The sequence below is a fragment of the Silene latifolia genome, chromosome 10 (assembly GCF_048544455.1).
Source record: "Silene latifolia isolate original U9 population chromosome 10, ASM4854445v1, whole genome shotgun sequence".
Lineage (NCBI taxonomy): Eukaryota > Viridiplantae > Streptophyta > Magnoliopsida > Caryophyllales > Caryophyllaceae > Silene > Silene latifolia.
Genome location: NC_133535.1, coordinates 6,176,776 through 6,204,756, shown reverse-complemented (window position 1 = coordinate 6,204,756; position 27,981 = coordinate 6,176,776). Strand labels below are relative to the sequence as shown.

At 35.7% G+C, this 27,981-nt stretch overlaps 1 protein-coding gene across 1 annotated transcript; it reads left to right on the top strand.

Annotated features, from left to right (window-relative positions):
- The first annotated feature begins 21,079 nt into the window (after positions 1 to 21,079).
- LOC141604865 (nitrate reductase [NADH]-like) lies at positions 21,080 to 26,957 on the top strand. Its single transcript, XM_074423414.1, has 4 exons — positions 21,080 to 22,253; positions 22,353 to 22,493; positions 23,901 to 24,133; positions 25,329 to 26,957. Exons 1-4 carry the CDS (start codon positions 21,212 to 21,214, stop codon positions 26,658 to 26,660), a joined length of 2,748 nt encoding a protein of 915 aa, XP_074279515.1. The 5' UTR covers positions 21,080 to 21,211; the 3' UTR covers positions 26,661 to 26,957.
- Positions 26,958 to 27,981: the final 1,024 nt, after the last annotated feature.

Sequence of the window (27,981 nt, the reverse complement as noted above, 5' to 3'; positions counted from 1 at the left end):
TTTGCATTTTAAAGAGTTCAATGCTATAGATCTGTAATTTCTAGTATAATTTTCATGTAAAAGTATAATTTTTTGTTTTCGCATATTATAAAAAACACTTCTCGAGTATTTTAAGCATTTTAAAGCACTCATAAATTTTGTCTCATAAATGATGAGTACTTGTTAAATTTATTTCTGTAATTTAAGCATTTTTTTTCATTTCTTTTTGCATATATTATGATACTCGAGTATCATAGACGACTTAGTTCAAAGATCTAGCCATTATAATTTATTTCTGTAATTTTGTCCCATAAATGATACTCGATCATCATTTTTTTATCTTTATTTTTCATTTATTTGAAAAAATTACTCAAATTTATTCTCTGGTAGTTGTTTCTACTTTCTTGGCCCATTTCTTTAATTTTATTCAAATATTGTAATTTTTTTTCCGTAATTGTAAATTTGGTAGATCTGTAATTTTTGGTTTGATTTTCATGGAAAAATCATTTTTTTTTGCTTTAACATGCTAAGAAAGCACTAAATTTTTTGAGTATTTTAAGCATTTGTTTCATTTGCTTTTTTTTTTCGTTTGTGAATAAAAAGAATATAAATGTTGCGTAAGATGACTTTATAGAATTTGTAGGTTGGGTATGTATTCATTCTGGATTTGTTGCGAGACGGATTTAAGCGCATGCTTTGAAAGACGGATATCTCAGTAATTAAATACGTTGCACGTACATGGGTCCCACCATAATGTCAATTTTCGAAAAAAAAAAAAAAGAAAATGCAATAATGACGTGGCGCGTTCTCTGCTCAGTATTGTCTTCTGCTTTTATATAGAGTAGATACTAATCATTGTAGCGAATCAAATCTTAGGACCACATAGCAGTAGAGCACCTTCAAGTCTTTCACAAATTCTTATTTCAGACCGTCATATCCATCTGAAATGGTCAGACGGATACCATTTTCTCTCACAAAAAACCCATTTAGGGTGTGAGTGGGAAAGCACATGGGAGTGTCCCACCTCCCATGTGCTTCTAACTTGTGAGAGGTTTTATTGCGGTCTGAAATAAGGCGGTCTGACACAAATTCTTGTTTCAGACGGACACTTTTGGTCTTATTTGTCAGACGGATAAAATGTTGCCATTTTTTAAGAAAATGTTGCCATTTTTTAAGAAAATGTTATGACTAGATGTGTCATTTTTTACCCTGAAAATGATGTGAACAATAATGGTAACATGTTATCAAAAAATAACAACATTTTATTATAAAATGATGACATGTTACCCGTCTTATTTCAGACCAAAAGCAACGGTCTTAAAAAAAACGGACCTGCAAGTCTTTTACATAGAAAAATATAGGTGGTAATGTGGTATATAGAAGAAAATGTGGCATTTGATTTGTAATCCCTCTATTTGGAACATTTATTTAAAATATCTTTTTACAATGAATATAACAGATAAACAAATGACAGATAAAAAGAATATCCGGTGAAAACTTCAATTTTTTCACTCCTTTTATCTATTTGTTACGCATTTCAATTTCAATTTGGTAACGTTAGTAAATGTTCCGGGTGTAATTCCAGAGCAGTTATTTGTCACCACCCGTGCTTGTAGAGTGACGTCTTTAGTTGAATCCTCCTTGCGGTCTCCTGAAACGATGAACAAACTGAGGGCTCGGCTTTGGGCCGAGCGAACTCACTCCGACGCTCAAGTCAGTAACTTAGAGAGGTAAGTGGTTGTTACTTGGCAAAGTACGTATTCTAGAGAGATAAGGAAGATATTACCAGATGAATAGTGATTTTTAGGTTAAATTGTGGATTAATTCGATCCTTTCCTCAATGAGAGTTGAGGAGTATTTATAGACTTTCACCTTTTGTCACGTAGTGGCCAAGTGGAAAGTCTGTTCTACCCTCGGCCGAGGGACCCATGGCAGGCCGGCGGGCCTTGTTGACTCGCCGCCGAGGGTTCTTGGATATGAGTTCGCGGATATGTGCCTCGGCTGGCTGGCTGCCGTGGCCGAGGCACAAGAGATAGGCCGACAGGCTGCGTCGGTTAGGCTGTCCAAGTTGTTGACTTGCTGTGGATATCTTTGACCTTGCTCAATATGTTGACTCGGTCAGCGGGTGCAGAATATGCCCCATCAGTAAATATTTTGCGTTTTCATCTAGGACTTGTTCTTTGTGGTTAAGAATCTAATAACCAACATAAATTATCGCATTTTGACCTAATTCATGCACATCCTTAAAACTTTCCGAGGAGTTAATCCAAGACTACTTCTCAACAAATATGTTTAACCGTAAAGTTCTTATCACGATATTCTATAAAAAAAAACACTCTTTCACTCTCTTTTTAAGCAATAATCATTTAACCTTATCCATTGACCTGTTCAGTTAAAATAGAATACCCTACCTGAATAACCTCATCAATTAACATAAGATATTATCTCGTCTCTCACAATTATTTGTTTAATTCGCGAAAGAGTAAGTAAATGGTGGAGACTGGAGACTAGAGAGCCATTCGATTATCTTAAAAGCCAATTTCATACATATATTCATATATAGCATTAACCATGAATACTAGTTGTATACAATCCATCCTTTTCAATTACTTTTATAAGGAAAGTGTCCAATTTCTTTGGAATAGATGGTGATGTTTCTTAATTAAGTAAGTTTGATAATGTTTTTGGTGTGCTAGTGGACTTATAAAACATAAATAATTTACCCAAAAAGACTCTAAAACGTAAATTTTCTAATGTCAAGTGTGAAAAAAATATTACGAGTAGATATAATAATACGGGTTAAAAATGCTAGGTCACGATAAAATATCTGGGGGATATCATCTACCTTCTAATGTCAAGTGTATGAAAATTATACTCCCTTCGTACTGGTCAATTGTTTTCCTTTGGTTTTGGCACAATGATCAAGAAAAGAGGAGGAGACTAATTACTAAATGATAAGTAGACCAAATTGAGTGTAAAAGATCAAATTGCTCATAAGTTTATTCTTGAAATAAAAAGGATAACAATTGACTGAGACACCAAAAATGGAAAAGGACAACAAAGGACCGGGACAGAGGAAGTATAAAATCTATTACTCCTTCTTATTCTCCATTTTCTTTCCTCTTTCCCAAAACGGATTATTCAGGTTTTCTTCCCATTTTCATTTTTGAAAACTTTTAATTTTATTTTATTCATTCATCTCTCCTATCACCAAACCCCACCCAACTCACAATTCCTTATTTAATTCCTAATCCTAATTATTCATTTTTCTCTTCTATCACCAAACTCCACCCAACACACAATTCCTTATTTTATTCATTCCTTTCTCATATCACCAAACCCCACCAAACTCACAATTCATACTTTATTCCCCTCCTTAATTCTTGTGCCCACAACAAAGAGGAAGAATATGGAAAATAAGAGGGAGTATGAGTAAATAAATAATAATATGGGTTAATAATTAAAATGCAAAGGTCGATTCACGATATACGAAGTAGTATTTTTGTACGTCATGGTAAATCCTTCCGATCGTGATATATATAAATTGATTGTTTAATTCAATTCATGAAATCATGAGTATGTCGAGGTAAAGAAATATTCATCTAGATGACTCTAGGCTCTAGAGTAGGCCAGTAGGTTGATAACGAGATCGAGCTGATTTTAAACTTACCCGAGTTTGGAAAAATTGAGCAAGCTCAAGTCGAGCCCATATTTAAATTTCTACTAATGTAAATATAATAATACTACTGGTGTAAATATAATAATATGGGTTAAAAGTGAAGTGCTAGACTGCTAGGTACCGTATCTGTTAGACTGCGTGATAAACTTGTATATCGACTGTTCATTTGTTTGTGTCCGATTATATATTCCGATCTTGTGAACGAGGAAGTATAGAATAGTTCTTATCCTAGTAATTAAGAGGAAGATGTCGTGATAATATGTCATGGATTCGAATCCCTCCGATCATGTTGTCATGCATGTACTGGTCTTGCGTTTAGCCGTTTAGGGATGGGGATTCAATTCTCTGACATCACAATACCTTTGTTTTACGTCCTTTACCACTAAACTAATGACTCTTTGATAAAATCATGTGAATGTAGAGTTAATAAAATATTCATCTAGATTATTTATAAGTTATAACGTTACATATCGAAAGCTATTTTTGCCATTTTACAATAATGCCTTCATTTTTTTTAAAAGCCACGAGTATAAATGTATAATTGTATAAAGCAGTCAAAGACTCCTAGCACATTTGTACGTGTTCATAAACTTGTAAAATATCGTTAACGTTGCAATGACATTCTCTTTCAAGCATTATCTAAGGCCATAGCGATTATAGTCAGAACTAGTTTTGTGACCCGTGAAATTCACGGGATCTTTTGTTTTTTACTATGATATTTTTAGTGAATCAAATCATAACATTCTACAATATGGTTTCATGTTTTAAGACTTCTATAAAATCAAGACAAATTAGTTTTTTTGTACAATAGTTTTATGTAAAATCAGAAACTAAAGTGTTATATAGTAAATACTTTTATCAAAACCATGCCATTATTTGACGTTCTTTTATGAGGGTTTTAAATGGTAAGTGGTGTTACTACAATCCTTTTACGTGATTTGTGATAGGTCAAATATGCGCAAACGGAAGCTGGTTAAAATCAATTAATAATACAGGTATTCACATAATCGAAAACTGAAGTAACTCAATGGAAGCTGATTAAAATTAATTAATAATACAGGTATTCGCATAATCACATTACATGAAACCATAATATTATCAAACAAAGATTGCCAAACATGCAACACCCTCACTAATTAGATTTTAGGTAAATCTATTAAGGTTTGGTAAATGTATTAAAGTTTTAAATTAATAACTCATTTATTTGTTTTTAAGTTCAATTGGTTGCTCATCACTTTTTAAAACTTTCTTATGTAGGAACTATCAAGATTTGTAGTATTGTGCTATTCGAAGGTAAATAAATATACTTACATCTTTATGACTCAATGCCCTTTTTGTATTATTATTTAAAGAAAAATTTAAATTAATAACGATAAGATTAATATCACGTAAATCAAATTTCACCATTTTATTTCTTATTAATTACTCGGTGGATTTTTCCTTTTTTTCCCTAGAGATGGTTCATTGGAGAAAAAATACTATATGGAGAAAGAAAATATTAGAATTGCTTAAACAACTACTCCCTTCATTCCACTCAATACTATATTATAAACTAACTACAAGATTGACTATAAGTTTTTGACGGAAGACAACATTTGTGAGACAACGATTAAGTAAATATTTTTGTACGCTATCGCGAAAAGAATTGTATATGTCACTAACTTTTTTTTTTTTTTTTTTATCATTGTATCAGCACCAAGGTAAATGTATTAAGGTTTTAAATTAAGAATTCATTTATTTATTTTATTTTCCATTGGTTATGAAGTACATCACATTTTTAAACCTCGCATATTTGTTGTTTATTTCTTATTTAGGGATATTGAGATTTGTGGTGTTGTGCTATTCAAAGGTAAATATACTTACATCTTTAGACTCAATGTCATCTTTCTTCCATTATTTAAGAGAAACTTAAATTAATAACAAAAATTAATGACTAAGTGATTTTTTTTTTATGTAGGGATGGTTTATTGAAGAAAGAAGACTAAGAAGAGAAATATTAGAATTACTTAAACAAATACTCTATTCATTCGACTTAATACTATATTATAAACTAACTATAAGATTGACAACATGAATGTAAATGACTAATTGTTTTTAGGTTCATAAAAAAAATTAGTATTTCAAAAACTTTCAAATGTATGCTTTATTTTGATATGTGTTGTTTTTTTAATCATCATTTTTCCTTAGAAAAATAACACTCATAAAATGAAACTAAATTTGCGAGGATCTCAATCTTATTGACATGGATAATAGGTAGCATAAATAATGGAGTGAAAAGCCCAAAAATTATCATTTAAGAAAGGAGTTAGATGTTAAATTAGTGGGGTGAATTAATTATCAATTATTAATAACTATAAAGATGAGAGGAATCTAAAAAGTTTATTTACATCTACATTATTCTTTTGTACACGTTAAATTTAATTTTCATTTTCTTTAATTATACACATGAGACACATGCCTATTCAAAATGGCTTTTGATAGAAAACATGATTGAGTGGAATGCTTAGTTTACCTATTTTGAAGTATACGGTTGAATCCCGAAGGTGGAAATTTGGAGAAATGTCAAAGCACATTTTTGCTTAATATTGTTTAATGGATGAAGTATAGGGACTTAATGATCCAATTATTACGAGTTGCTCCTTTCAAATTCTTAGTTCCGCAATTTATTATAGTACTAGCTACAATATTATGGGTGCTGTGAAATGTTAGTTTTTGTCACAACAATTCTAATCGTGTGTTTTATATTAATTTCGGATTTGTTGACCACAAATCTTGATAGTTCCTACATAAGAAAGTTTTAAAAAGTGATGAGCATTTCATAACCAATGGAAATTAAAAATAAATTATTAAATTATTAATTTAAAACCTTAATATATTTACCTTACCTTAATACACTTACCTTGATGTTGATATAATGATAAGATTTAAAAAAGACTATTTACATATACAACTACGATTTTGTTGGTGATGAGGGCAAAAACATATTGGCGTGAAATTTGGCTCACAAATGTTGTCTTACATCGAATATTTATATCCAATTGAGGATTCATGTTATGACTTTTGGGTGTCTTTTTATTATTATCATCAAATTTAATATATATAATAATTATGTAGTAAGGTTTTAGGACTTTTGAGCATTCTTTATCATTATTAGCAAATTTAATATAAACATAAATATGGAGCAAGGAGAAATGAAATGTTAAAGGTTTGCTTTAATTTTTATTTTATTTTTTATTTTTTTGTTGACAAAAGCCACCTTGTTTAATGTTAAATATGTTATTATTTACTCTTAATATTTACAAACTATTTATTTTTTTAATAAACGGAGTAAATTAAAATTACGTGATATTTATTTGTTGCTTAAAATATTCTAACAATAAACGTCGAAATTTAAAATTTAATATGAATTTTGATTTTAATTGTTGTTTAATTTATCTACAAACTTAAAAGTCCAAAGTTTAATATTTGTTATGCTATTTGCATTTAATATTTTTTTTTTCTTTTTTAATTTTAAAATTAGAAATAATGATGTAAACTTTGGTGTAAATTTTAATTATAAATTATGAAATTTTGATGTAAATTTGAAAGGGATATATAAATTTTGGATAAAAAAAATATTTAAATTAATGTCATATAATAATAAGTTGATGATTTATATCACATTAACTCGCCATGTCATATTAAAATTTGCCATGTCATGTGTAGTAAGTGACATGGCTTTTTGGTAGTGTAAGGTGACATTTACTACGTGGCATTTCAAGTTCCCCTTTTAATAGTATTGTATAGATTTTGATTGCTATTCCCTTAAGAAGCTCATTAATACCGTTGATTAGTAAGTTTAAAAGTGTGGGAGTATTTAGTAGAGCTAAATATAGAGTGCTAAATAAGGAAAGTGAAAATAAAAGTGCATTTCATTTGGTGAGTTACTTCAGTGAATGGTAGAGAAGTAATAGGGAGAAATGTGAGGCATATATTTGTGGTTAATGTAATCCACAAATTGTTTAGCTTGTAAGTTATTATAAATTCTTCAGAAGTTTTGTAGTTTATATCATCACAATATATATCAACAAATAGATTGTCAGAAATCAATCTTATTTCGTAGACATTTACATTTCTTCATACACGTTTATTGTTCAGCTATATTATTTCTTGTTCAACTTTAGTGAGAATATATTTCATACTCCCTCCCAGTCGTTATAATGTTCCCCTTTGATATGGGCACGATACTTAAGGAAAAGTATTAAAATATTAGTAAAAGAGTTGGGTGGGGTTGGTGGTAGGAGAGAGGGATGAATTATTAGTAGTTAAATAAGAATTGTGGGGCCAAAACATAAAGGAAAGTAATAAAATATGAGTAAAAGAGTTGTGTGGGGTTTGGTGATAGGAGAGAGAAATGAATAAAATAAGAGTAAAAGTTTCTAAAAATAGAAAGGGGAACATTACTTGAATAATCCGTTTTGGGAAAGAGGGAACATTATAACGACTGGGAGGGAGTATTATTCTATTAGAAGCCTATAATTTCCGCTGGTACTCCAACAATTGGTATCAGAGCCAAATAGAATGGCTTCTTCTAGTGGAACCGTCAAGGTTGGCAAATATGAAATTGAAAAGTTCAATGGAAAAAATGATTTTTCGTATTGGAGGATGCAGATGAAAAATCTGCTTATTTCACAAAAGTTGCATAAGGCGTTAGCAGGAAAAGAACATAAACCTGTGGATATGAAGGAGGAGGATTGGGAAGAATTAGATCTCGAAGCAAGAGCAGCCATAATCTTATGTCTTGAGAGGGATGTCGCATTCTTGGTAAATGAAGAATCAACTTTACTGGAGTCCTGGGAAAAGTTAGAGAAAAATTTTATGCTGAAAACTCTAACAAATCGGATCTATTTAAAATCTAGGTTGTATACTTGCAAGATGGAGGAAGACACCACAATCCGAGATTATGTCAACAAGTTTGATAGGATTATATCAGACTTGAAGGATATAGGAGTGAAGATTGATGATGAAGACCAAGCACTTATGTTGCTGCTTTCATTGACCAAGAAGTATGAAAATCTAGTTCAAACATTGATGCTTGTGGGTGATACTCTTACCATGGATGAAACTAGAACATCACTATTAGCGGATGATCTTCGTAAGGTTGCTACTAGTGGTATGTCTAATAATGGTGGAGAAAATAACGAACAAGCGCAAGGGTTGTTTACTACTAGAGGAAGGGCCAATGAAAGAGGAAATGGTAGGGATAAAAAGTCTAGATCAAAATCTAGAGTCCCTACGGAAAGGGCATGTTTCAAATGCGGTGAGCTTGGACACTTCAAGGCAAATTGTTCAAATAAGAGGGTATCATTCAAGAAACAGACCAACAACGACAACAAGGGTAAACACCAAGATTTTCAGGAGGCGGGTTACGTCTCGAATGGTGAGGACGATTGTTTTTCCGTGTCAGAGCAAGACCATGATATCTCCGGTAAGTGGATGCTTGATTCAGGGGCTTCACATCATATGTGCCCAAATAGGGAGTGGTTTACTACCTATCAAAGTACAGATGGTGGAACAGTTTTAATGGGTAATAACCATGCTTGTAAAATTATGGGATATGGCACAATACGAATCAAGATGCATGATGGAGCGGTGAGGACTTTGATGAACGTAAGACACGTCCCTAACTTGCGGAAAAACCTTATTTCTCTAGGTGTATTGGAGGAAAATGGTTGCAAAATAATCTTGGAAAATGGAGTTTTAAAAGTTGTTCGTGGTTCGTTGGTTGTAATGAAGGGAGTTCGTTACAGGAATCTTTATCCTCTTATGGGAAAGACTGTCATAGGCGATTTGGCAGTTGGAATCACTGGAAGTAAAGACCAAACTGAATGTACGAGGATGTGGCACATGCGCCTTGGGCATATGTCGGAAAAAGGTCTATCACTGCTTGGTAAGAAAGGTTTGCTAAGGAATATGAAAAAGCCATGCATGGAATTCTGTGAACATTGTGTGTATGGCAAAGCACATCGTTTGCGGTTCGGTACGAGCAAACACAAAAGCAGAGGGTTGTTAGACTACGTGCATACTGATGTTTGGGGTCCGGCTAAAGTTACTTCTAAAGGTGGTTCGAAGTACTTTGTTACATTTGTTGATGATCATTCTAGGTATGCTTGGATTTATTTCTTGAAGCATAAGAATGAGGTATTTGATATCTTTAAGTGTTGGAAAGCAATGGTTGAGAACAGAACGGGTAGAAAGTTGAAAACTATAAGATCTGATAACGGTACGGAATATACAGAGGGTTATTTCAAGAAGTTTTGTGATCAGGAAGGCATTGTGAGACACTGGACGGTAAAAGGCACACCCCAACAGAATGGAGTTGCGGAAAGACTGAACCGTACGCTTCTTGAGAAAGCGAGGTGTATGCGCTCTAATTCTGGGTTAGGTAGAGAATGGTGGGCTGAGTCGGTTGCTACATCTTGTTACATAGTAAATCGGTCCCTACATTCTAGTTTAGGTGGAGACACGCCATATAGAGTGTGGTCAGGTGAACATGCGGATTATGACAAGCTAAGAGTTTTCGGATGCACAGCTTATTATCATGTAAAAGATAATAAACTTGATAATAGAGCTAAGAAGGCAATATTCTTAGGATATGCAAAAGGAGTCAAAGGTTATCGCCTTTGGAGTGTAGAAGATTCAAAGTTTGTGATTAGCAGGGATGTTACATTTGACGAAAAATCTATGGTAGCTTTGTCAAAAGTTACGGTACCTAATGACGGTGATGCGGTGATATCAAATAAGCAGGTTGTTGAGATAGAATCTGAAGACCAACCAGATTCTAGTCATGGCCAGGTGGAGAATCGTCCTATCGTTGGTGAAGATGAGGAAGAGGATGAACATGATCGTGAGGAGGTTCAGCAGGAGAATACACATGTTTTACAACAGCGGCAGCATGAATCTTTGGATGCTACTAAGCCAAAGAGGAAATATAAACTTGTTTATAAGCTTGGGTCAGACAAGCCTCTAAGACATTACGGGCATGCGAACTTGGTGGAATATGCACTCTCGGTGGAGGATGATGAGCCGGTCACCTTCAAACAAGCTATCAAAGACAAAGATAGAGAGAGTTGGTTGGTTGCTATGAAGGAGGAGATGCAATCTCTTCACAAGAACAAGACATGGGAGGTGGTCCCGTTGCCCGTAGGAAAGTCTGCTATCGGTTGTAAGTGGGTGTATAAAAGAAAAGAAGATCATACTAAGTCATGCAGTACAAGATATAAGGCTAGGCTAGTAGCCAAGGGGTTTGCACAAAAGGAAGGAGTTGATTACAACGAGATATTTTCTCCGGTGGTGAAACATACTTCTATCCGGGTGTTGTTAAGTTTAGTTGCTCATGGTGATCTTGAGCTGGAACAACTTGACGTCAAGACAGCTTTCTTGCATGGAGACTTAGATGAGGAAATTTACATGTATCAACCTGAGGAATTCAAGGTTGAGGGAAAAGAAAGTCATGTATGTCGCTTAAGAAAATCATTATATGGGTTAAAACAATCTCCCAGACAGTGGTACAAGCGATTTGACTCTTTCATGATAAAACAAGGATTCTCTAGAAGTTCTTACGACAGTTGTGTCTATATTCAGAAACTTTCTGGAGGTGATTATATTTATCTCTTGTTGTATGTAGATGACATGCTTATTGCTTCTAAAAGCAAGGTGGAGATAGATAGGCTAAAGTTTCAACTTGGTAAAGAGTTTGAGACGAAGGACTTGGGTCTTTGCAAAGAAAATCTGGGTATGGAGATTAGAAGAGAGCGGTCAAACCGGAAATTGTTCTTGAGTCAGAAAGGCTATATTGAACGAGTTATTGAAAGGTTTGGGATGAAAGGCGCTAAATCGGTGGTTACTCCATTAGCTCCACATTTTAGGCTTTCTGGTAACCAGTCTCCCACTATAGCGGAAGATAAGGCAAACATGGAATATGTACCTTATGCTAGTGCGATTGGCGATTTGATGTACGCCATGGTGTGTACACGTCCAGGATATTTCACGGGCGGTTAGTGTTGTCAGTAGATTCATGGCGAATCCGGGAAAGGCGCATTGGGAAGCAGTGAAATGGATTTTGAGGTACTTGAAAGGTACCATTAACACTGGTTTGTGTTTTGGTGGAGAAACATGTCAGATAAGTGGGTTCGTTGATTCAGACTATGCTGGTGATCTAGATAGACGAAGGTCTACTACTGGTTATGTGTTTAAAATACACGGTGCTCCGGTTAGTTGGCGATCGATGTTACAGGCTACAGTGGCACTATCTACTACAGAGGCCGAGTATATGGCAGTTGCAGAAGGAGTGAAAGAAGCGTTGTGGCTGAGAGGTCTTCTAGATGATTTGGGTATGAAGCAGGACTATGTTAAACTGAGTTGTGATAGTCAAAGTGCAATTCACTTGGCTAAAAATCAAGTTCATCATGCTCGGACCAAGCATATTGATGTAAGGTATCATTTTGTACGAGACGTTGTCGAGGAAGGTCATATTTCTCTCACGAAAGTACATACTGATGAAAATCCAGCCGATATGTTAACCAAGGTTGTTGCAGGTAGTAAGTTCCAGCATTGTAAGGACTTGCTAAATATTTTCGCATGTTAAGTCATGTGAAGGGATTGTTTGAACTACGATTGGCTTGATCCCGCTTCAGGGTACGTAGGCAACCATGGTCATTGTGGTGCAGCCGACGACTAAGATAACGCAATTTGTTCGTCCAAAATTTAAGGATTTCAAATTGTGAACGAGGTGGAGAATTGTGGGAGTATTTAGTAGAGCTAAATATAGAGTGCTAAATAAGGAAAGTGAAAATAAAAGTGCATTTCATTTGGTGAGTTACTTCAGTGAATGGTAGAGAAGTAATAGGGAGAAATGTGAGGCATATATTTGTGGTTAATGTAATCCACAAATTGTTTAGCTTGTAAGTTATTATAAATTCTTCAGAAGTTTTGTAGTTTATATCATCACAATATATATCAACAAATAGATTGTCAGAAATCAATCTTTTTTCGTAGACATTTACATTTCTTCATACACGTTTATTGTTCAGCTATATTATTTCTTGTTCAACTTTAGTGAGAATATATTTCATATTATTCTATTAGAAGCCTATAATTTCCGCTGCTACTCCAACAAAAAGATACCAATCGTTGGTTGACGCAGTGGTAGCATGGGGCTACGCTTGGTAGGGAGGTCTGCGGATCGATCCCCCACAACTGCGATTGGGAGGGGTTTAAATACCGTAATCCTTGGACACGCCCCGAAATCCGGATTAGTCGGTCCAATATGGTTCGGATTACCGGATGGTTTAGACAAAAAAAAAAAGTAAATTCAAAAGATTTTAAAATTGGAGTCCCAAATTTCGAGGGTCCAAAAATAGTTACTCTGTATATAATGATAGGGCGTCACCAGGTGGCGCCGAGATTGGGTGTCACCCTCTCACATGCTTTTATTATTGTAAGGGTCCTCACTTATTACATGTGAAAGAATGACGTTCAGATTGGGTGTCACTAGTGTCGTCAACTCATTTTTCATAAGTAATAAGTAAACTTTGAGGTAAAAATGCAATACTGACTATTCTATTTTTCATATAACCCAAATAATACTCACACTTTCATTTTATACCGAAACTAATGTATATTACTCGAAATAATGTATATTATTGAATAGTGAAAAATATAGAGAAGTGAGATGAAACTTACACGAATATAATTGTTTTAAGTACTCCGTGTTGACAAATAAAGTGAGCTTGGTTCATCTATTCAGGACTATTCTTCTTTTACTTCTTCTTTTTTTGGAAAATGATAAATTAGTGCGGTATTTAAGGAGTCAAAAGAGGTAAATAAAATCTTAATTATGCATTAATTACATTGATTTATGTGTAATTTAGTAATTCTTAAATTAATACTATCAAAATATGGATGATATTAAATGCATAAATACAATTTTAAGAGCTGCATTTATCATTACCTTTTTTTTAGTAGGGACTCTAGGGAGTAACATTACATGTAAATAAATAATTGAAACTGGTGAATTAACTCGACCTCTAATCACGATCACTTGGTTTCTCAGCCCCATTGAACTAACTATGAAAAATGCGAAAGTCTTAGTTCAAATTTTTTGACCTTTTTTCGAGTTTGTCTTATGGTACAACATACTTGTTTGTCCTCGATAAAAATTTCCTCCCCCTCTAATCATAAATCTTGACTTTACAGCTGAATATTTCCGTTTTAAATAAAAATTCGTAAATCTGATCGATGTGATGATGTCACTAACATATGTAGAACCATGTGGTCGTTTTTACGAGGGGAAAGGGACATGAATATGGCTCCCCAAATCTATGGATGCCAGGCATTAAAAGTATAAGACAAAGAATTTGAATATGTGGGGGAATTGTTATAATTGAATAATGTTAAAATTATCACACAATTGTAACGAAATCAAATACGAGTAAAGGTTAAAACAAGGTTACATCTGAGGACGGTCCAAGGACGAACTACGAAGGGAAGGGGAGTCAATACTAAAAGGAGTCATCTGTCTCTTGGTGATGTCTTGGGTTGTTTTATGACATGTCTCTTTAATTATTTTTGTCCATAATATTTTAAAAATAATTTAGTTACAACTTACTAGTACTTTCTAGTAGACATGCATGCTAAAATGTTAAATAAATTGGATATTTAATTTTTAGGTAATGATAATATAGTTAAATTTTGTTCATTTCCAAAATCGAGTTTTTGTGTATTTTGGGTGGTTGCGGATGAGTAATAAGTTGATCAATTGACGATATTTTGATAGGTTCAGGTTGATATGAGTTAATGAGCATATACTAAAACAAAACCTCGGCAATGATGGTCATTAATTAAATTTAAAGGACCTCAATATATTGATTGTCTTTTGTGAAAAAGAGTGGTTAATAAAAAAATATTTTGACAAATAAACTTATTTCCGTAAGTTTTATTATTAACTTCACAATTAATACATTCCGTAAGTTTTATTATTGTTTTAAAGATATGTCTAAGGCACAATTAGAGGAAAAGACTTGCTAAACTCACAACTTTGTAAGCTTAGAATAAATTCAATTGATAATAATAGATCGAACAGACGAAATTCCTCACATATTATATGATCTGATATAAGTTTGAACTCTTCTTCACAACCCCGTGGAATCGTGGGTAGTCTTTAATCAATGGGGATGAGTATTCACACCCACCCGATCCATTGTTCAAAATATGTAATCGAGTATAGTTTACTTGACTCGTATTTGACCCTAACCCAACCAACAAACACCATGTCTAATTCCTAGTCCCATCTTTTCTTGACCATAACAAAAGGTGGTTTGCAATTGCCATAAAATGGAGAGAAAGAAATGGAGATAATTCATTCTCCATAAAGATATGTTGGTGTAATGGTGTGTGATTGTTGTTCAATCATTGGTACAATTTGCAAATACAATTTTTAGTGGATTGGAAATATCTACCAACAACAATACCAATAAGTGTGTTTAAGACGGGTCAGATATATTCGTCTTAACATTTACATGCTCATATAAGAAAAATATGCTACTTATTCTCATGTATTCTACTTTTGTTTTATTTTAATTAGTTAACCCATCTTACGCTTAAAATATAAAGGCCTAAAATGAACACAAAATCTCTTTGAATACGGCACGTATCCGTCACTTTGGAGTGACGGATACCAAAATATGTGCAAACAAATCAACAATATTACATGGAATGGTCAATAGTACTTGGTTTTTGCAGTAAACCAACAATCTAAATGGAGTCCCACCTTTTTATCTAGTTGTCTATTGAACTGCCGATACGCCACTTCTCAAATCCGACCTTAATACGAGTTAATTGTTTTTCTTAATTGTTGATTTGCACCAAAAACCAAGATCACAAGGATTTGCACAAAAAACCAAGATCACAAGGATCCTAAATTCCTACTAATAAATAAAATAAATAAGGTGTTGTAGTATGGAGTATAATTTTTTTTTGCTTACAACATAATACCCCGTATTTTTAGAACTTCGTAGAGTTTAGAAATTATAACTTGTGGAATGCTCGTTAATAAAGGATAATAAGTAGTAGACTTTATGAGAGACGGTCGATCTCATTACAAATTTATTGTGATCGCCATTTTACAATTTAAAGAAAATATAATACTCCATATCATACATCCAGTGCCTTCAACTGCTGGTCCATGAGTTCGTTAGGAGCCGGTCGGCGATCACGTGTCTGGGCCTTAGGATGCAGCTCAACGACTTTCCCGTTCTCGTCAAGTCCCAACCTCTAGAGAGCAGAGACAGACAGTGCCGGGCCAAATCGGTCTGCAAAAGAAACGCAGCAGGAGTTAAGCAAAAGAAATAAAACAAGTTCAAAAACAGAAACATAAAAGCCAGAGATGGGCCTCACACCGACCCCACTCACCCCGTTCGAGGGCCGGTATGAGGCCGACGTGGCAGAGCAGCTCATCCTGAAGAACGATCTGCGTCGGGGGCATCCATCCCTTCGGCGTCCCATCCTTCTCGGCCTCAAACAACTTCATTGCCCGCCTTTCGTCCTCATTAAGATAGACCTTCAAGGCGTCCATCTTAAGCTTATTTCGGGAGACATATTTCTCACGCTCCCCCCGACTCTCACACCGCAAATTGACGCGGTGCTGGAAGGACCGGGGCAGTGGATAATCCTCCGGAACCTCAACGTATACCCACCGCGCCTTCCAGTCCTTGTAGGAAGTAAGCTTAGAGACGGTGACATAACCCGGCTCAGTCTGTATGCTATACCACCCCGTGCCACCTAGGACATTCTGTCGAAGGTGGTGAAGCCGGCGAAATAGGTTCACCGTAGGGGCCTCCCCTTTGAAAAGACACAACCATACAAAACCAACAATCGTCCTGACGGCCACGGATGCAGTTGGGCCACGGCGACGTTCATGGCTTTAATAATAGCAGCAACATATTCATTCAGAGGAAACCGGAGCCCATACTCCAGGTGTCTGATGTATACGCCGATACAGCCCTTGGGAGGACAACATACCGCCTGACCTTCCTCAGGGATGACAATTTTATACCCCATGCCGAAGGAGTAATGATCTTCAAAAAGTTCAGAACCAGAACAACTGGCGAACTTGTTCGTCCAAGCACGATCTGGACTGATCTTACAGGCGTCGCCGTGATCCAAGAGATGCGGCCTCTCCTCATCAGAATGAGTCCCTTCCTCATCGTCATCATCAATACCCTCCAAATATCCCTCATCAATTTCAGGAGAAGGAGACCTGGGGCCCCCGATCCTTAGCGGGGTAACAGCAAGCGGCTCCTGCTCATCAGGATGCGACGGTTCGCCCCCTGGCGCATAAGTACTAGGTCCAGCATCAGCAGAAGACATGACAACAAATACTTAACAAATAAAAGTTGAAAAATTTGTTTGTTTACCTTGGAAAAGTGTTACGCCGAGTAACGCTTTGAAGACTAGAGAGAAGTTTCGTCAAAGAAGGCTAGAGAGAAGAAATTTTTTTGAGAAAGTGAATTTTTGGTGGCCAAAATCAGGGGCTAACTGCTCTATTTATAGAGCAAAGCCCATGAAACGGACCAATCAGGGCGAAGCCCATGAGGCGTCAACCAATCAACGCCGAGCCACGTGTCAAGCATGCAGCCATGAAATGTCAATCGACAAACAGTTACAAAACTTCTTCAACACGCTCCTTGACAGAATGCCAATCGACGTACCTTCTTCAACACGATCCTTGGTATCTACTTGCCAAACGGCCCATTCTCAACAAAGCTTGGCAGCACCGGCTGGGGGCAATCAAAAGCACACGACACTCTCAACCTCGGTCTCGGCCAGCGCCGTTTTCTTTTCCACATTTGATGTCCATTACACATCCATGTGGAGGGGGGATATGATACGGCCTTAGCAGAACCAAGCCGAGAAAGAAGAAGTCGGGGAAGAAATTCAACTTGCGCAGAATACGCTCAACACTCATCGAAGGTTCATACCACGGCATAGACTACGCTGGGGGCAAATTGATGGGGCATATTCTGCACCCGCTGACCGAGTCAACATATTGAGCAAGGTCAAAGACATCCACAGCAAGTCAACGTATTAGACAGCCTAACCGACGAGCCTGTTGGCCTGTCACTTGGGTCTCGGCTAGGCAACCAGACAGCCGGGAGACATATCCGCGTACTCACATCCAAGTCCCCTCGGCATGGAGTCAACCAGCCGGTAGGCTGTCATGGGTCCCTCGGCCGAGGGTAGAACAGTCTTTCCACCTGCTCTGCCACTTGGCCACTACGTGACAAAAGGTGAAAGTCTATAAATACTCCACTTCTCTCATTGAGAAAAGGATCCGAAAATAACCCGAAAACTCACTATTCATCTGGTATTAACTCCCTTATCTCTCTACAATACACTTTGCCAAGTAACACACAACTTAATCCTTTCTAAGTTTACTGACTTGAGCGTCGGAGTGAGTACGCTCGGTACCAAGCCGAGCCCTCAGTTTGTTCATTGTTTCAGGAGAGGTCGAAAGGAAGAGTCAAGCAAAGTCATCATTCTACAAGCTCACGTGGTAACAAATCCTGCTCCGGAATTACACCCGAAACAGGTTATTTAATTGAACGAGAACTCTTTTCAAGCATATATAATATTTTAAAACTTTAGTTTCGAAATTTGAAAAAACAATACTCCGTATTAAATATTTCATTGTTCAATCATTGTTATTAATTACCTTCATCGTTACGAATTACACAAAGTATTGTTTAAAATGATAATATCTGTCTTAATTAAGCATCATGGGTGGAAAAATTAAACAATTAAACGAAAGATTTTTGGGTACTAACAACAAATTATCCAGTATACATAGTATGTACTAATTATACAAGTGAGAGTATATTTAACTTATTTTTATTTTAAGACATTGATATAATGTCATTCACTAGGAGATTTGCTATGAACATGGAATACGGGCAGTAAGGATTATTTGTTCCACTTTTGTGTCACATTTTATGTGTCACCGCACTTATCTTTTGACACGTCACTTGCTGCAAATAAAAAATATGCAACACATATGCTAAAATGTTGATGTGTCAAAATGTGTGGAGAATAAGATACGAAATAAAATACCAAATGGAACAAAGAATCCTTACTGGAACACGGACCAGTTAAAAAGTTGGAATCGAAAAACGTATCACCAGGGTAGGTTCATACTCCCTCCATTCAACTCCACAAGGCCATTATACTTTATCACGTTTGCCAACGCGGCTTTTACTCGGCAAATATCTTTAGTTACGTATTTGCAAAAATTATACAAGTTAGATATTTTTAATGTACTCTTAAAGACGAATCAAATAAGATCTCACATGAATATATTTTCACTTATGTATCGAGAGAAAATTGAAGTTGAATGTTCGCTTGTAAATAGTGTGCAAAAGAAATAATAGCCTTGTGGAGTTGAATGGAGGGAGTATAGTGCAGCTTTTTAATCGAAAGCTATTGTCTATTAGTCAATGGACCATGGTATCATCGCACCGAATAATGCATGGCAGATTGGCAGCATGGAGTTACGTAAAACAGGATTGAGAAAATGCACCATGCAAAAATAGTAAAATGCCTTTTCAAAAGAAAAAAGAAAAAGAAAAGAAATATAGTCGGTAAACGTAAATCAGTGTACTAGAGAAGTCCATAGCCTACGGCCTAGGCCACAGTAATAACTAATAAGTCATCAACTACGTACATGTTTTATCGATTAAATTTTCGTAGATATAAAAAAATTTATCACGTTTTCAATGACTCACAACTTCAGAAAATACACCTTTTTCATAACATATGTTCTCACCAGTGGCGTATCTAGGATTTATTTAGAGGGGTGCAAATTTATATGCTTCTAAAAAAATGAAATATTAATCGAATATTACAAAGTTAGGCGTCTTTTTAATACTGTATGCTGTCAAATTTTCGAATTAATAGCCTCTTTTAAGAGAGAATGATGTATTAATTCAAACAAACTATACTCCCTATATCATATAAAATGGATGATCAAAAACATAACTATTAAAAGATACCAAAACAGACCAATTTAAAGAACACAAATTCTAGAATAAGACGGTCTCAAACTATGAGACGATTCATTTTTATAAAAAAAGTTGTTCATTTAGTGTTAATAAATGAGTTGTCGTTATATATAATGGGATCGTCTCACCGTCTCACAGTCACGGTGAGACGTCTCACAAGAATTATTGTTTACAGAAATACTCCATAAATTCCTCGAATGTCATTTATTTCAATTTGCAACTCCTCGTCTACTGGGTACTTTTCCACACCACTCACTCTATTCTAGGCCCTAGGAAAGATCAAAAATCTTTGATAAATAAAAAAAAGTAAAAATTGCCTACTAAAAGTCTCGAACCGGTGATCTGTTGGATAAAATCCAAGTTTCTAACCATTGCACCATAATAGATCTCAAGTCTTTAGATGTTTCTTTATATATATTAACATTTTTTTCTGAAATCAGGGGGGATGCAAGCGCACCCACTGCACCCCCGTAACGACGCCTCTGGTTCTCACTTCTCAGCGGTCGAGCTAGGGGGATAGACGGATAGTGAGGGCGGCAGGGGCTCGCTTCCTATCGGATAAAAATTTCGGAATTTTAAGTTAAATATTTTGAATTTTTTCCGTGTGTATCTTATAACATTACCCATTCGTCTTTTCTAACTTCGTCACTTTAATTGTTGTATTGCATTAAATAAAGTTTGGAGATGTTAATTAGCATAGCTGATAGCGTGATAGAATGAAAAGTTTTACTTATGATTAGCGCGAAAAAAAAGTAGGATCCTCTTTATTAATAACAGTAAATATTTTTTTTTTAATAGGTTCGAACCTAATTAAATCATCAAATTCCATCTAACATACCGAGCATTTTCTACTTGCATTTTTAGAAGCAAACCATTAATTATAAGATTTTTTTACGTTTTTTCGTCAAAAATCAACTAACTTTTCGATTTGTAAATCAATTTTTATATAATCAGTTAGCTTATCAGCTTCTCAATTTCAACTACCTTTCCAAATTTTAGATTTTCATTTTCATCTACTTTTTTAAATTTCAGGTAATTTTATCAAACAGAGACTTATTACACTTTATTTTAACTGCGAAATTAATATCTCAATTTTTGAGACATTTTTTTATATTGTCCTATATCCCATAACATTTGTGTGTTCTTTTTAAGACCACAAAACAAGTGGTCAAGTGCACTACACACGATCACACGAACAAGGGGCTCAAATATCTTTCCATTTCCACTAAATATTTTATTCACAGGGACTTTTCAATAAATTATAAAATTACAACTAGGCCCTTTTACACTCCTATATAATAGCACCAACCACACTCCCAATTTTTCCAAAAACACAACAAACTCTAGATAGAGAAACACGGTAAAAAAAAGTAAAAAAAAAAAATATATATTCTCTCTCTATTTTTTTTACCGCAAATACATTTTACCCAAAACCCTCAAAATTACCTACATTTAAACAATGGCAACGTCAGTAGACCAACGCCAATATCATCAAACGCCGCCACGCATAAACGGCGTCTTTCGATCCCCATTCACCACCCGCCGTAACTTTACTCGCCCTACAAATGAAGCTCTTTCAAAACCTTACGTTAAATTCCAAGAAAATAATTACGGTAACGGTAAAAAACACGAATCTAGTGGTAGCGGTAGCGATAGTGATGATGACGACAATGACGAAGAAATGATCAACGGTTGGAATGAGTTAATCAAGAAGGGTAATACGGAATTAGAGCCGTCGATTTTAGATAGTCGTGACGAAGGCACGGCGGATCATTGGGTTGAACGTAACCCGTCAATGATCCGCCTTACGGGTAAACACCCGTTTAATTCTGAGCCTCCGTTGACCCGGTTAATGCACCACGGGTTTTTAACTCCAGTCCCGTTACATTACGTTAGGAACCACGGTGCAGTTCCTAACGCAAAGTGGGAGGACTGGAGTTTGGAGATAACCGGGTTGGTTAAGAAACCAACCCGGTTAAGTATGGACCAATTGGTCAATGAGTTCCAGTACCGCGAGTTCCCAGTCACATTGGTATGTGCTGGGAACCGCAGAAAGGAACAAAATATGGTTAGACAAACTATAGGTTTTAATTGGGGGGCCGCCGGCGTATCTACTTCTGTATGGCGTGGCGTCCCCTTAAAGGACGTGCTTAAGAGATGTGGAATTATGGGTTCTAAAAAAGGTGCCCTCAATGTTTGTTTTGAGGGCGCTGAGGACCTGCCTGGAGGTGGCGGGTCCAAGTATGGGACTAGTATTCGTAAAGAATATGCTATGGATTCGGCACGTGACATTATAATTGCGTACATGCAAAATGGCGAAAAATTAAGTCCTGATCATGGATTTCCGGTCCGAATGATTATTCCGGGATGTATCGGTGGACGTATGGTTAAATGGTTGAAAAGAATTATCGTAACTCCTGTTGAGTCCGATAGTTACTACCATTATAAAGATAATCGAGTTTTACCATCTCATGTTGATGCTGAACTTGCAAACGCTGAAGGTACTTTCAAACATTTTGTTAATAAGTAAACAACTTGGTAATTTTGCAGTTAATCTGACTTAAAACCGTCTTAATATGTGATTGTTTGGAAAATGGCAGCATGGTGGTACAAAGGAGAGTACATAATAAATGAGCTGAACATAAACTCGGTGATAACAACGCCGTGCCACGAAGAGATATTGCCGATTAACGCGTGGAGTACGCAACGTCCTTATACGTTGAGGGGTTACGCTTATTCGGGTTTGTTACTTCTTCCTCGATCAGTCATTTCTTTACGTATTTCATTACTTTATTGTATTAGTTATTTTGAAACACAAGTTAAGTCCAATTGTCAATACTAGTATGTTTAAGCAATTAATCGTGCTAATTTTTATATGAGACGGTATTATATCGTAAGTAGAAGGCAAGAGGAAGGTGAAAAGTGAACATATTGACTTTAAAAGAAAGTAGTGGTCTCCGATTCAGAATATGAAAAGTGTGACAAAAGTAATAGGAAAATTGTAAAGTGTATTTTGTGTTTTTTTTTTTTTTTAGTTTCTCATTATAAACTATGGGTGAGAGTGGTATTTTTTAATTTTCAACCATAAGCAATGAACTTTCAAAGGTAGGGAAAACGGGTCAATCGGGTTAGACACATGCTTAGTCATATCGAATATATGATGTTATTTTCGGGTTAAGGTTTTAGTCATTTGCTAGAAATTTAGTTATTTCGACTAAATTAGTCTCACGTGATTCCATGTCCACACATTTTTGCATTTTATGGCTCTTGGTCAGGTCAATTCGAATCTCGACATATTTTGAATGTCACTACAATTGGTTCATATTAATTGAGGTTTATTCTTTCTTATAAAAGTGTTGAAATTCTGTATTGCGTCAATCAAATGCAAGGGTTCTAATAACTAAAGCATCTATACCTCCATAAAAAGGACACTAGCCTAGTCCAAAGTTCAATAGCAATGACCTTGGAGAAAAGTCAATTACTTGAATATGGTTGCATCACAATTCAAACCAATCAATTGAGTAATGAGTTGTAGTCCACCATTAATGATAGAGCGTTATCGGGTAATACTGACAATCGGTGCAATCATCTCACCCTGGTAGCATGAATAACAATAGTTCTAAAACTCGATACCATTCTGTGTGTCTGCGATATCGTCTCATTTTCCGTAGTCCATATTTAGTTTTAGTTTTCTCTCCAAAAAGGGACCCACAATGGATCTTATAGATTAATTAGACTTTAGACCCAGAAAACCCGTGGGACTTAAAAGCTATTGCAAACCTAACGTTTGTTCCTCGCACACTCTCCACTTGCTACATACCTTACTAGTTACTACCTATACCTTTCTTTGTGTGTCAAAGGCCATGTAGTTTCCTTCCACCCAAGGGTCATGTTACCTATATCGTAAACCACTACATGTAATTATTGTTACATGCAATTTTATATAAAAAAAAATTTCAGTTAGGTGGGTACGAATCGTATATCAGGATTTTCATTTACCGACTAAAGTATATACGAATATATAGGCCAGGCCAGTTCACATCAGATCACTTCAGTTTAACAACTAACTATAACTTTAATGTTATCGTTATATCATTCATTTTTTCCGTGTTAATATTAACATATTTACTTGAACAATGTTTATATAGGAGGAGGAAAGAAAGTGACAAGAGTAGAAGTAACAATGGATGGAGGAGAAACATGGCAAGTAGCACAATTAGACATACAAGAGAAAGCAAGTAGATATGGCAAGTATTGGTGTTGGTGTTTTTGGTCATTAGAGGTAGAGGTACTTGATTTACTTGGTGCTAAAGAGATTGCGGTTCGTGCCTGGGATGAAACACTTAATACTCAACCCGAAAAGCTCATTTGGAATGTCATGGTATGTTCAAAATCCCTTTCACGTATTTTGAATAAACGTATTGAAATTGAAGAAGTATATTGTGATTGCACTACTATTACATGGTCCCTCATTTGATCTTTTTGTGTTATATTGTCTAAAATTGGTTGGTTTGGCATTTCTAATACTCCGTATGTGAGTATGGTTGATTTGTCCCTTTATGTGATTGGTCCTACACCTACTTAAACTATATATATTGCCATTGCCCATAGGAAGCTTGTTGCTTTGTTTTTATTCTTTAGTAGAAATTTCCTCAAGTTTTTTTGTCGGATTCACCATCGACGTAAACTAACTTCAATTATAAATCGTCATCCTTTGGCCATGTTTTATACTCTCTATTACTTTTTGTTACAAGCAAGAATAACTGCTAATATAAAAAGGGGAGAGCATGAAATGTTTTAAATTTATGATATGATTATATGAATGATTGGTGGACCTTCTTAGAACTTAAATAACAACAATCTCTAATTAAGAACTTCCGGCGATGGTGGAAAGTGAACACTTTTTCAGCAGCTAAAAAATATCTCCCATTGAATATGTTACATGCATTACAATATTACACATGACTAAACCTTCTTGCCCACCACTTCAACTATCTCCTTTGATTTTTCTTTATGTTTTGTTTTCAACCCTTGTCCCTTGGGTATACAACTATACAAGTGACCATTTCTTATATCACAATTTATGACCCTGTCACCAGCTTGAGACGGAGGAAATATAACCACTTTATGATAAAAAGTAACCACTATCTAATACGGAGTAAATAAGAATTTTTAAATGGTTAATTTTTATAATAAAACCGTCACAAGATAGACCAACTGTTCCAGGACAAAACCCATTGTGTCTCAAAATCAAGTGAACTTTGTATGTAAGTTGTTTACTTCGTCCCTTAACCATGAAATAGCAGTTTTCATCCATGCTCAAGGGAACAGAACAAACTTTTTGGTCTTGTTTACCTCTTTAAAAATATCTACAACAGATAGATTACAAACTATTATTACCTGAATTTATTTGATATAACACCTAATTTTATGTTAAACATACCTCTAGAAGCTAGACTTGAATTGAAGACTTTGATGTGTAAATTCATAAATTATTTATAATAATTAATCTTGCTTAGTTGCTTGATCATAGAAATCACATTTTTCTAATCTATTACATTTATATGTATATACAGGGCATGATGAACAACTGTTGGTTCAGAGTGAAGACCAACGTGTGCAAGCCCCATAAGGGCGAAATCGGTATTGTGTTCGAACACCCAACACAACCCGGTAACAAGCCGGGCGGGTGGATGGCACGTGAGCGCCACCTCGAACTCTCTGTTCCAGGTGGAACTGCATTGAAGCGTACATCATCCACTCCTTTCATGAACACCAACTCAAAAATGTTCTCAATGTCAGAAATAAAGAAGCACAATTCGGCCGAGTCAGCGTGGATCGTCGTACATGGACACGTGTACGATGCCACCCGCTTCCTCAAGGACCACCCTGGTGGGTCCGACAGTATTTTAATAAATGCAGGAACCGATTGTACTGAGGAGTTTGACGCCATCCATTCCGACAAGGCTAAGAAAATGCTCGAAGACTATAGAATTGGCGAGTTGATCACCACGGGGTACCAGTCCGACTCAACGAGTTCATCCCCCGGTAGCTCGGTCCACGGTGGGTCCCTCATGTCTAGCTTAGCACCAATTACGGAAATTGCCCCATTCCGCAATGTAGCCCTGAAAGCACGCGAGAAAATCCCGTGTAAGCTAATCGAAAAAGTCTCACTCTCTCACGACGTGAGGAGGTTCCGATTTGCACTACCCTCCAAGGACCAAGTCCTCGGTCTCCCGTGCGGGAAACACATATTCGTCTGCGCCAGCAGTAACGATAAGCTTATCATGAGAGCGTACACACCTACCAGCACAATAGATGAAGTAGGGTATTTTGACCTAGTTGTCAAAATTTACTTCAAGGACCAACACCCAAGATTCCCAAATGGTGGGGTCATGTCCCAACATTTAGATACTTTACAATTGGGCTCAATCATAGAAGTTAAAGGCCCATTGGGCCACATTGAGTACCTTGGAAAGGGTAACTTCATGGTCCATGAAAAGCCCAAGTATGCTAAAAAATTAGCTATGATCTGTGGGGGAACCGGAATCACCCCAATTTACCAAGTCATGCAAGCTATATTAAAAGATCATGAGGATGAGACGGAGATGCACGTGGTCTACGCTAATCGCACGGAAGAAGATATTTTGTTACGAGACGAACTCGATAAATGGGCCGTTGAGTATAAAGAAAGGGTTAAAGTATGGTATGTAGTGGAAAAAGGAAATGAGGAGTGGAAATATGATGTTGGATTTATTAATGAGAAGATAATTAGAGATCACGTGCCGGAATTTGGTGATGATGTTTTGGTGCTTTGTTGTGGGCCTCCTCCTATGATCCAATTTGCTGTTCAGCCCAATTTGGAGAAATTAGGGTTTGATGTTAAGGAACAATTGTTGATCTTTTGAAAACTTTGCTAAGTTTTCATATGTGTAATGTGTTGATGAAATTATGTGTGTGAAGGAGTTGTTTGTGTTGTAAGTCGGTTTATTTATGTACATATATAAGTGTATAGTTTGTAATTTTCGCATTAAGGAAAGTAGACGGAAGAAATTCCATCGATAAGTTGGTCGGTCAGTGACGTGTTGTAAGAAACGTAGGATTTTAAGAATTTTATTTCGTAAATGACTACGAACTAAGTCTTTTCTCGAATCCTCTATCTTGCTATGTGATTTATGTTTTGATTATAACTTTTCGGTTATATATATGTCCGTGTAATTTGTGAATCATGAGATAGTACACATATAACATTTAGACTGCCTACTAGGTTCAAATAGCATTAATACGATCGAACGACGCTAGAGCGTCAATGTTAGAAGGAAAAACATCGACCCAACTATGACTGGCTACTTGTCATGGTCTAACATGGACAAGCTCATAAGCAACTCTATTATTTACTCCACAATTTAGACAAAAATGGAATTGCAAGGTTGCGATTATAGGTAGACACAGTCCAACAGGTCATATTTTGATAGGTAAATTAACACCTAGGTAGCAGAAGAATGTCTTATGCTTCGATCCTGAAGATAGATTGTTACAAGCCATATTTGATAGCATTTACATCCAATGAAACTCTATTATAATCCGAGTTTGTAGTTTGGAATTTCTTTTTTCCCCTTCTCTTTACCAAAAAAAAAAGGAAGGAAAATGATAATACAACTCAATGAGTTGTATTTAAACATTTAATATTCTTCTATATTTGACATTAATTTAGAAATTAGAGAGTAAATTACACATAAATCAATGCAATTAATGCATATATTAACTCTTTACCCACTAGGTTGTATTTATCATAACCCAAAAAAAAGGAGTTTTGGTATCATATTTTCTTCATTATAAACGTGATCTTTTGAAAGCCGGATTTAATTAACATGCATATTTGAGATTTGAAAAATTCTTGTTTAGATTCAACATCTTGGAACAATATGAATTGAACTCATTCAATAAGAATACAATTAGTTTCCCTAGGTTGAAAAAAAAAAGTAGCTTCCCTAGGTGTAAAGCTAATCAGCAGAATTTTTATTTTTGATAAGGTAAAGAAATTTGGTTAATCGTCAAGTGTAGGAGTGTAGAACCAATCTATTTCATTCTTTCGGATGGATGAGCAAGGCAAGTGAAAGTCATGGACTTTAAAACCACCTTGAAAGAGATGAACAAGAGTGTTTAACGGAAGCCATACAATTATCGACTTTGTTGGCCTCACGGCAACAATGCTTAACTGCCACCTTC